Source organism: Silurus meridionalis, chromosome 29, assembly GCF_014805685.1.
Source record: "Silurus meridionalis isolate SWU-2019-XX chromosome 29, ASM1480568v1, whole genome shotgun sequence".
In the NCBI taxonomy this organism is placed as follows: domain Eukaryota; kingdom Metazoa; phylum Chordata; class Actinopteri; order Siluriformes; family Siluridae; genus Silurus; species Silurus meridionalis.
In genome coordinates, this window is record NC_060912.1 from 5,712,483 (window position 1) to 5,722,576 (window position 10,094).

The 10,094-nt window shown below is 34.9% G+C and overlaps 1 protein-coding gene across 2 annotated transcripts; it reads right to left on the reverse strand.

The window, feature by feature from the left end:
• Positions 1-1,558: 1,558 nt before the first annotated feature.
• Positions 1,559-3,519, reverse strand: apoea (apolipoprotein Ea). 2 transcript variants are annotated; one of them, XM_046844187.1, is made up of 5 exons: positions 3,471-3,519; positions 3,286-3,350; positions 2,952-3,102; positions 2,578-2,865; positions 1,559-2,305 (listed from the first exon to the last, which is right to left on the reverse strand). In XM_046844187.1, the coding sequence occupies exons 2-5, from the start codon at positions 3,326-3,328 to the stop codon at positions 2,029-2,031; spliced, it is 759 nt and encodes a 252-aa protein (XP_046700143.1). In that variant the 5' UTR covers positions 3,329-3,350; positions 3,471-3,519; the 3' UTR covers positions 1,559-2,028. The 2 variants fall into 2 exon arrangements, with proteins under 2 accessions (XP_046700143.1, XP_046700142.1); XM_046844186.1 differs by lacking the exon at positions 3,471-3,519 and having other exon boundaries at positions 3,286-3,455.
• Positions 3,520-10,094: the final 6,575 nt, after the last annotated feature.

Here is a 10,094-nt window from a genome sequence, read left to right on the forward strand (position 1 = left end):
CATAAATTGGACAATCTATAAAACTGTGTGCTTCCAACTTTTTAGTTTACAGAACTACCACATATGGGTGTGATGGTCTGTGTCCATAAACTTTTGGTCCATGTTTGACTAGAGTTTGTAATTAAAGTTTTGGCTGCCCATCAGTAAAGCCCAAAAAATACCAGCTCAGTTCAAAATTCCCACTCAGAAACTAAGGAAGAAAAGAAAGTTAGAAATGTGGGTAGAAAGTTATGAAAAGGGGCAGTGGTAGTTTAGTAGGAAAGGCATTGTACTTTGGATACAAAGATCTTGTGTACAAATCACAGCCATACCAATCTGCTACTCCTGGTTCTCTGAGCAAGGCCCTTAAAGGCCCTAGCTGTATTAACGAGATAAATGTAAGTCACTCTGGATAAGGGCGTTTGCCAAATGCTGTTAATGTATGAAGAGGGTAGTGTTTCCAACTGCTTTCTCCAATTTCTGAAATTAGAAACCCATCCCATCATATAGCTTGCTTTTTTCTTACACCTAACCAAATATCGATTTGCTTTTATAATACCCTACACTCCTCTAGAAAGATGTTCCACTAAATTTTGGAGTGTGCCTGATTTTAAAATTTGTTCTAATTCAGAAAACGGGTGTGAAGAGGCCTGGGGTGCAGTCACATTCCAGTTCATTCCAAAGGTGTTCAATAGGATTTAGTTCAGAGCTCTATAGCAGACCACTCATAAACTTCCACTCTAAATCATGTAAAGCCTACGTTCCTGGAGCTTCCTTTGTGCATTTTGTGTCATGCTGGAACAGGTTTGGGTCTCCTAGTTTAAGTGAAAGAAAAATGTCATGTTACCACATTCAAAGAGGCCTTATACAGACATGTACCTTTTTTGTGGTAACAGTTCGGGGAAGAACCACATATCGCTAGAAAAGCTAAGTATACCAATTATTATAATATTAAAATGATAATATATTATACACCATATAGTGTATTTCAGAAATAAAGTACCCAAAGTTGAATATTTCCACATAAAAGCATGTCCCATAGTGATTTATTGTAATTTCAGCACAGCTTGATTAATTAGTATTGTTTTGGTTTTATTCGTGAAAAAGAACGGAAATGTTTTTTTATATATATAGTTTCATGTTTTGTTTGATATTTTTAATGATTTACATTGCCACCCTGAAGTATATCAATTTTCAACAACAATATGGTCTGAAGTGGTTTATTCCTCATATAAAAGATATTTTCCAATAATAACCGTTGGCTTACTTACATTACACATGTAGATACCCAACACTCCTTCCATAAATGTTAAATAATATGGAAAAAATATCAATCAAAAAAACAATTAATTTTATATATATATATATATATATATATATATATATATATATATATATATATATATATATATATATATAAAATTAATTGTTTTTTTGATTGATATTTTTTATAAACTGACACACATCTTTAATGTCAATTTATATCAAGACACAACTTGTATATTTAAAAAGGTTTATTTGTTTTGTGAATGGCAGGAAAAAAATATATCATAGTGGGAAAAATATATATATTGCACAGTATTTTTGTTTTTACTTTATTGAAACTGACAGCTATCTGCCTACAACACATCATTACATATATTAGTACAAATTGGCAAACAATAACAACCAAATTACTGAATTGTTTGTAACATTTTATGGTCTTAGCATTACGTGCTAGCTTTATCTCTTCTCATTGACATGTTTTTAAACTGCTTAGAACAGAGACATTTTTGTAGATCCAATACTGAGGACAATAGTTTAAGCAAAACAAATATATCCAATTGCCTTACAAGTACTAAATTAACGTTAATACTGAAAAAGCAGTCACAGCACCTCCAATAAAGATTCATTATATTTCTAATAAAATACACTGGTGGGCCAAAGTATTTATTGATGTATTTATTTTTCCATAACCTGAGAATAATGTTAACTTCCTATCCACATTTTCAACTTGGTATGTCTTAGGTGTGTGGTTAAAACATTTTATTAAAGGTTTCCAGTTCCTCCTTAATTAAACCATTGGTCGAACCACTTTTTTGCCTCCTCCATTTTGTTCTGGAATGGAGTGAGCAGACTCTTTTTTACCTCCTCAGCCTGATTTTTGAGTTCCTCCCATTTATTCGCAATTTGTTCAGCTTGATCTTTCAGCATGTCTTTCAGGGCGGTAAATTTCTCCTCAGCGTTTTGGCGTACTACGTCGAAGTAAGATGTCAGGCGCTCGTTTATGTCATCCGCATGCTGAGTAGCACGAGCTTGGACCTCCTCGAAGTATGTTTCAATTTTCCTTTAAAGAGTTTCAGAAGGAAAATACATTAGAACTTTGACATTTAGGTTAATTTGAACAACTGTTACAAATTAGCATAACTAACCATAAGTAAAAAAATTATTATTATTTATGATATTTGTTTTTTACACATTTGACATGAGATCTTGACAATACATACCTAAATTTGGCATGCATAAATATAATTGTTCAAATAATAACCAATACCTATATTATATGTTACATATTTGAATTAACATTAAGTTGATATTATATGGGTTCTAAAAACGTACTTCTTAATTTCCTGGGTGTCCTTGTTGAGGCGTTTCTTTAGTTTACGGACATATGCGTTGAGTTTGTTCTTGAGCTCATCTGTGTTCTGCTCCACCATGGTCTGGAGCTCCTGGCTATATTCTGTAATGCGATCCTTTGCCTCCTCCATATGCGCACGTAGCTTGTTCGACAGCAGCTGAAGATCATCTTGCACTTTTTGAATTGAGTCCTCTGCGAAGGGGGCCAGCTTCGACTTCACATCATCCGTGTACATCTGCAGCTCGGCCATGCTATCACTGATCAGTGTGCTAGATAATAGACGAATACATTGAGTGTATGCAGCAGGCTATGTACATTTGGCTGAGTGGATTGTTGACAGCTTTGCTATACTCACTCAAGCTCTCTTCCAAGTTGGGTGTTCTGTAAGTTCTTCTTCATATCTTCAACCTTGGAGTTCACATCATTTACATACTCCCAGAACTTATCCACCATCTCCTCCCAATGAGTTTTAGGTTCATCCTGAAACAGGAATCTTCCCTGGCAGCCTAAATATTAAAAGCAGAAGGTTTTTTCTAGTCAAGAAAATCCACACAAAATCAATATAGATTGCGCAAATAAAAAATAAAGAAACTGGACAGTAAATAAAAGCACTTAATCTTTGCATGACCATAGCCACAAAGCTCTTTAAAAACCCTAATGATCATTAAATCCATGGCATAATATCATACCTGAGATGACTGACAGGGCAAAGATTACAGCAACCAATTTCATGATTCTTCCTCAGAGAGCACACCTGCAGAAAACACAAGAATCCTGAGACCAAGAACACACTGACTATGAAAACTGAATCCAGCGAAAAATGACTGTTGATTGAATCGACTGAATCCAGCGAAAATCAATTAAAGATGTTTACCACTATTGTGTTGCGTTCTTTGGCTGTGGCTCAAATCACTGCAGCAAGCCTTTGGAATGGGTTGGAATTTATATAGCTTGGATCTAGTCACGTGATCCCCAAAAGACATTTAGATGTCATTAAAGAAGGTGCCTCTGGCCAAAGTTCCTGTCCCAGCATGCTCTGCCAATCATTTTTAATTGCCATATTCCATTCCACGTTGCAACAGAGAGGTTCCAAAAGTCAAATGTGCAGGAATGAAAACACATAGGCTTCAATACAGGTGGGGTGCTGATAAGGATGTTTTTTCCACTACCAAACTGATTTTAAAAGGTGTGACCACTAGGAATTAACTAAAATTATATTGAAAAACTAAAGATTCAGTGAAATTAGGTCAAATTATTGAAAACTATGGACCTATGATTGAAGCAGTAATCTTTACAAATGAAGTGTCAGCATGATTTAATCAAATCAAATTAAGGATTAGTGTGCCCTTCACCTTTGTACATTTAAAGCCTATACAGACATTTTTTTATTTTATATAATTAAAGAGATAAACACATTCTGACCTATGGACTAAGATTTATCAAAATCATCATAATTAAATATAAGGTTTGGTATTTCTTTTCCTGTAAAGCATTTCATAAATCCATTGGCAAAGAAATTATGATGAAAGACAAATAATTAGTCCAATTTAACTGATCATTTCATTTCTAAATTGAATAATTTGACTGATTCATCAAAATCACATGGTTGATATGTTCCTGCTGTGTAGCACGTCTATGTTTTATCTCCATTTTGACTTCATCATAACTATGAAATTAGGGCAAGGGGAAAGTATCTGGAGGGGAAATAGGTATTCATGTGGATACTTGTGCTGTGCTGGAATATTGAAGTCATTTTTGTAGTAGGTCTTGGCTTTTTTTTAACTAGATATATGACAACATGGAAATCAGTCACTGGAAATGATTTTGGTAAAGCAATCTAAAATCAATATTTAAGAAGGGAAGGGATATATATATATATATATATATATATATATATATATATATATATATATATATATATATATATATATATATATTGTTTTATGTGCTCATTTTATAATTATATTCAAGTTCAAAGGTACACAAGCCTCTTCATAACATCATGATCTTAACCCACAAAGTGAACTAACTGCATGTTTATTTATTCATTTGTAATTTATATTTATTCCTGTTTTTACCATAATGCTGTTAAATTCTCAAATAAGTAGTCCTACTGCAGCTCTAGCAATAGTAAGAACTATAACATTGGTAATAGCTTTAATACTAACATTTTTTATTGAACATATTCCTGTTGTAAAGTACAGAAATGACTAAACGTTTTCTATGAAAGGCCAAAAAAACTTGATTGAGGAAAAAAGATTTCATTGTAATTTGTGGAACTAATGCAGTTTTATTTTATAGTTCAGTGAAACTTATATTACAATTAAAAAACTCCCATTTATAGCACAATAGAGTTTAATGTCTAATTCACCTATTCAATCTATTAGCAATACAACCATATGGTTGTAATATAAGTATTTTTAAAAGTTTTTCTAAATATTCCAAATTGGGTTGTGTCAAATTCACTTATGTTCTTTAGTATATTTTTTGCATCTTACAAAAAAAATGTATGTTAAATTAGAAATTCATAACACTGTCAATGGCATTTTGAATCTTCTCAGATATGACTTGACATATCAATGGTCACCGTGGGTCAACTTTGGCCTAGTTTGGGCATCTCTGTTATAGTATATGCTTTTCCACATAATACATTTTTAATAAACTGTTGTTCTTTAACAAAGAAAAATGTGTAATCATTTCATTATTTTGAAAGTTATTTATTTAGCATTTATGGAAGGCATTTCCAGTGTCAGCCAGTTGAAGAAATCAGTTTATAGCTACTACAACATGACTGATAACAAAACGAACCTGCCTCACAGACATTTCATCAAATGTGACTGTAATACTTTAATTCAGTTCAACTGTAATGCAATTTAATTTGCTAGTAAAAGTGTGGAATTCCTTACATATTCACTTTTGCACATTTTATACATATATTTGTATTTGATTGCATGTTAGATGCTAACCTAATTTTATTTTGCACATACAATGGCAATAAATCTAGATTTGTATTTTATATAAAATAGAAATGATTCTAAAAGTGGAAAATTCTAAATTAACTTATACTAAAGGAGCCATTTGCAGCAGAAATTTAGACAGTAGACATGCAGACTGTAAACTCAAGGCAGTATTTGCTCAGAAGGCAAACCAGTGAAATAGTGACATATTTATTACAGTTTAGGTGTAATTTACTGACTCTGTCTCTGTTCAGATATATTACAGTTTAACTGATGCTTTCGTGAACTATGTGAGGGAAAGGAATTTTGCCTTGTTTGTTTAGAAAGTTACCAAGACAGTGCAAGCATAAAGTTATGAGGCTGCAATGTTGTGGCAGCATTAGCATGGCACGGGGAAAAAAGCTAAGGTATTACCAGGGCGCTAATTCAATCCTGAGACTTTTATGTTATCCATCCTCGGTTAGCTTTGGGTTCTCTGATTTTCTTTGATAGGTGTGTTTGGATTCTATTGAGTGAAGTAATTTCCATTTAGGAGTAAAATTGGTTTTGAATTTTATGGTATATTTTCATATACATTAAGTCTGATTCAAACAATAAAACAAATGTTATATTTTTTAATGATGTGTTTTATCTCTCATTTTGCTGCCTTTGCATATTTGCAGTATTGCGCAATGCCTTTTGGAATATCATTCTTCTGCTTACCATCTTTTGTAAGCTAATGTGCAGTCAAATCCAGAATTATTGGCACCATCTTAAAAAAATAAGCAAAAATAATTCTAAAAACATAATTAATACACTTGATTCATTCCTTTTGTGGCTCAAGGGCGTATTGTGGTGAACTGTAATTGTGTACTTTTAATGGTCGTCAGAGCTGTCTCACTAGGACAGTAATGCTCCTAGACCCAGCCTAATGACTGTACCATCTACCTTATTTAATGAATTCGCTGGCCACTTTATGTGCAAGGGTGCTCTCTTATCTGTATTACCTTTTGACTCTCCCTTTTAGTTATGCTGTCAGAACTAGAGCTGGAGTCAGCTAGAGTTCCTGTTTGCACTCTGCACACAATATACATTGTCCGTATCCATTACGTGACAGTATAAGCATACATACAGTAGTAATCTGGTTTTCTCGCTCCTTTCTCTATCTCTCTCTCTCTATCTTTCTCACTCTCTCTCTTAATCTCTTACCCTTTCTTTTTTACTGTTAAGTGAAACATATGCCTATGAGACACCTGATCCATCCTGATGCTCAACTTGTGGATTGAGTTCTCATCACTTGGAAATCACTCATTGAGACCATTAACATGACTTTTGACTGCTATTATAACACTGCATCTAAGTACAATTTGCCACAGTTTTACACTCAGTTGATACAGTAGATAACCTTTAATTCAAAATGTATATCCTGAATATATGTATTTTATAAAGCAGATTTTTGACTCTCTTAAATGTTCTGTGCAAAAAACAATTACCAGACTGTTGGACTGGGAACTGTTTGGAAAAGTAGATTGTTTTTTGCTGACAGAAGAAAGAACCCGAGTTAGCATGTGAGATAGAACAATATAGACCAGATATATTGTAGGCAGTCTGTGTAGCACACATAAGTGCTTAGGTACAAAACCTTGATCGAGGGTGTTAGAGTTGGCAAAGAAATATAATACTTATGTGGGTATTGGGTCCCAAATGAAGTCAGGTTAAAGTCAGCATATAGACCATATCAAGAAAGTAAAACAATAACAAAAGCATGGTTCCAAAGCATTTCCGGTGGTGCTGTTTTTAAAGCACGGAGCTGTTAAAACAAAATGACTAACACACTTTTTAAGAGTGATGAGCTGCAATCTTTATTCTGCTGTGGCAAATGTAAAAGTTTTACCTCCCAATTTTTAATGAACCAAGTGTTCTCCATCAAAACGTATTGCATACATAATTATTTCATACGTTTTGAAATGTTTGTGTTTATCGCTGTGTATAAGCTGTCTCGTGTCAATATTTTGAACCAAAGACGCAATTTAAATACACTATAAACTAAATTGCTAATCAGAGTGCTCTGCCTTAATTAAAGGTTTACAAAAAATGCTTAAGGTCATTCTTCCTACTGAATCCAAAGTAATCTTGGGGACTTCAGTGTTCATGCATAAAATGATAGACATATTATATATTAATTGTATTATAATATGTTCCTAGAGTTAAACTCAATGTGATGATATGTAAAAGTGCAAGACATAAACAGCCACTTGATACCATTGGACCTTGAGACAAAGGTCAATGATTGATTTTGTGATTGCATCGTCCGACCTGAGGCCACAGGTTTTGTACAATCAGGTAAAGAGGGGTCAGAGGTGTCAATTGATTGGTAATGCCTTAAGTTTGTCTTACAAAACACTGTACAAATTTGAAGGATAACCCAGAACAGCCTTCCAAGTTATTTAAAAGTGCCTAGCAGAAGCTTCGGTGAGAGTAAATTTATCTCGCACCTCTAAAATGCATTTAGTGGGATCATTGAGTCTGAATGGACCTTGTTCAAATCCTTTATTATACAGTGCATCCAGGAGAGTATTTACAGTGCTTCACTTTTTCCACATTTTGTTATATTAAAACCTTATTCCAAAATCGATTAAATTCATTATTATCCTCAAAATTCTACAAACAATACCCCATAATGACGATGTGATAGAAGTGTGTTTGAAATCTTTGCAAATTTATTAAGGATAAAAAACAAAAAAAAGCACATGTACATAAGTATTCCCAACCTTTGCTCAATTCTGTGCTAAAGCACCTTTGGCACCAATTACAGCCTCAAGTTTTTTGGAGTATGATGCTACATGCTTGGCACACCTATTTTTGGGTAGTTTCTCCCAGTCTTCTTTGCAGAACTTCTCAAGCTTTATCAAGTTGTATGGGGAGCATCGGTGCACAGCCATTTTCAGATCTCTCCAGAGATATATAATCCGGATAAAGTCTGCGCTTCGGCTGGGTCACTCAATTACATTCACAGAGTCGTCCCATAGCCACTCCTTTGTTATCTTGACTGTGTGCTTAGGGTCGTTGTCCTGTTGGAAGATTAACCTTCGACACAGCCTGAGGTCCAGAGCGCTCTAGAGCAGGTTTTCATCAAGGATGTCTCTGTACATTGCTGTATTCATCTTTCCCTTCAATCCTGACTAGTCTTCCATTTCCTGTCTCTAAAAAACATCCCCACAGCATGATGCTTAGACCACCATGCTTCACTGTAGAGGTGGTATTGGCGATAGCCAATAGCCCGGTGATGAAAGGTGCTTAGTTTTCTCCAGACATGATGCTTGGCATTCAGGCCAAAGAGTTCAACTTTGTTCCTCGTTGGTCTGAGAGTCCTTCATGTGCCTTTAGGCAAACTCTAGGTGGGCTGTCATGTGCCATTTACTGGGGAGTGGCTTCCGTTTAGCCACTCTACAATACAGGCCTGATTGGTTAAAAAGTGCTGCAGGGATGGTTGTTCTTCTGGAAGGTTCTTCTCTCCACAGAGAAATGCTGGAGCTTTTTCAGAGTGACCATTGGGTTCTTGGTCACCCCTAAGGCTCTTCTCTGCAATCACTTAGTTTGTCCAGACGGCCCACTATTGAAAGAGTCTTGGTGGTTCCAAACTTCTTACATTTATGGATGATGGAGGCCACTGTGCTCATTTGGGATCTTCATTGCTGCAGACAAGTTTCAGTACCCTTTTTCAGATCTTTGCCTGGAGGTCTACAGACAATTCCTTGACTTCATGGCTTGGTTTTGCTCTGACATGCACTGTTAACTGTTGAACCTTATATAGACAGGTGTGTGCATTTCCAAATCATGGCCAATCAACTGAATTTACAACAGGTGGACTTCAATCAAGTTGTAGAAACATCTTAAGTATGAACAGTGAAAACAGGATGCACCTGAGCTCAATTCTGAGTGTCATGGCAAAGACTGTAAATACTCATGTACAAATGATTATTTCCATTTTGTATTATTATTAAATTTGCAAAGATTTCAAACATAATTCTTTCATGTTGTCGTTAAGGGAAATTGTTTGAGAATTCTAAAAAAAAATAATGAATTTAATTCATTTTGGAATAAGGCTGTAACATAAAATGTGGAAAAAGTGATGTGCTGTGAATAGTTTTGGATGCACTGTAGAAGCAGCTGCAGAAGTCTGTCTGTGTCTGTCATGGTTGTAGCCGCAGGGCGTGCTGGTGGACACCAGTGGTAAGGGAAGCCTTCAAGTGGAATAGGCTGTCCAAGTAATATTCGTGATGGGCTCTCCTGGTTCAATTTAGAGGCAAATATGGATGTAGCAAAAGCAGTTACATTAAGTAAATGAACAGTTTTTCACTTGAGCACTTATAACTGCACACCTCAACAATGATGGACCTATTGTGAATGGACATTCAGTGCCACCCAGATGAGGATGGTTTCTCTTTTGATTCTAGTCGCCACTGGCTTGCTTATAAGAGATAAATTTCAATTACAGTATAGGGAACAGAATTAAACTAAACGTATACACTCTTTTACAGAACTGATTTAAGACTATGCAC

Bases quoted from the DNA above. Each gene is read 5' to 3' on its own strand.
- apoea (XM_046844187.1), bottom strand. From the start codon at position 3,328: ATGAAATTGGTTGCTGTAATCTTTGCCCTGTCAGTCATCTCAG. The intron at 2,866-2,951 runs GTGAGTATAGCA...TCTATTATCTAG, and splicing joins CAACTTGGAAGAGAGCTTGA to CACACTGATCAGTGATAGCA. The intron at 2,306-2,577 runs GTACGTTTTTAG...AACTCTTTAAAG, and splicing joins GACACCCAGGAAATTAAGAA to GAAAATTGAAACATACTTCG.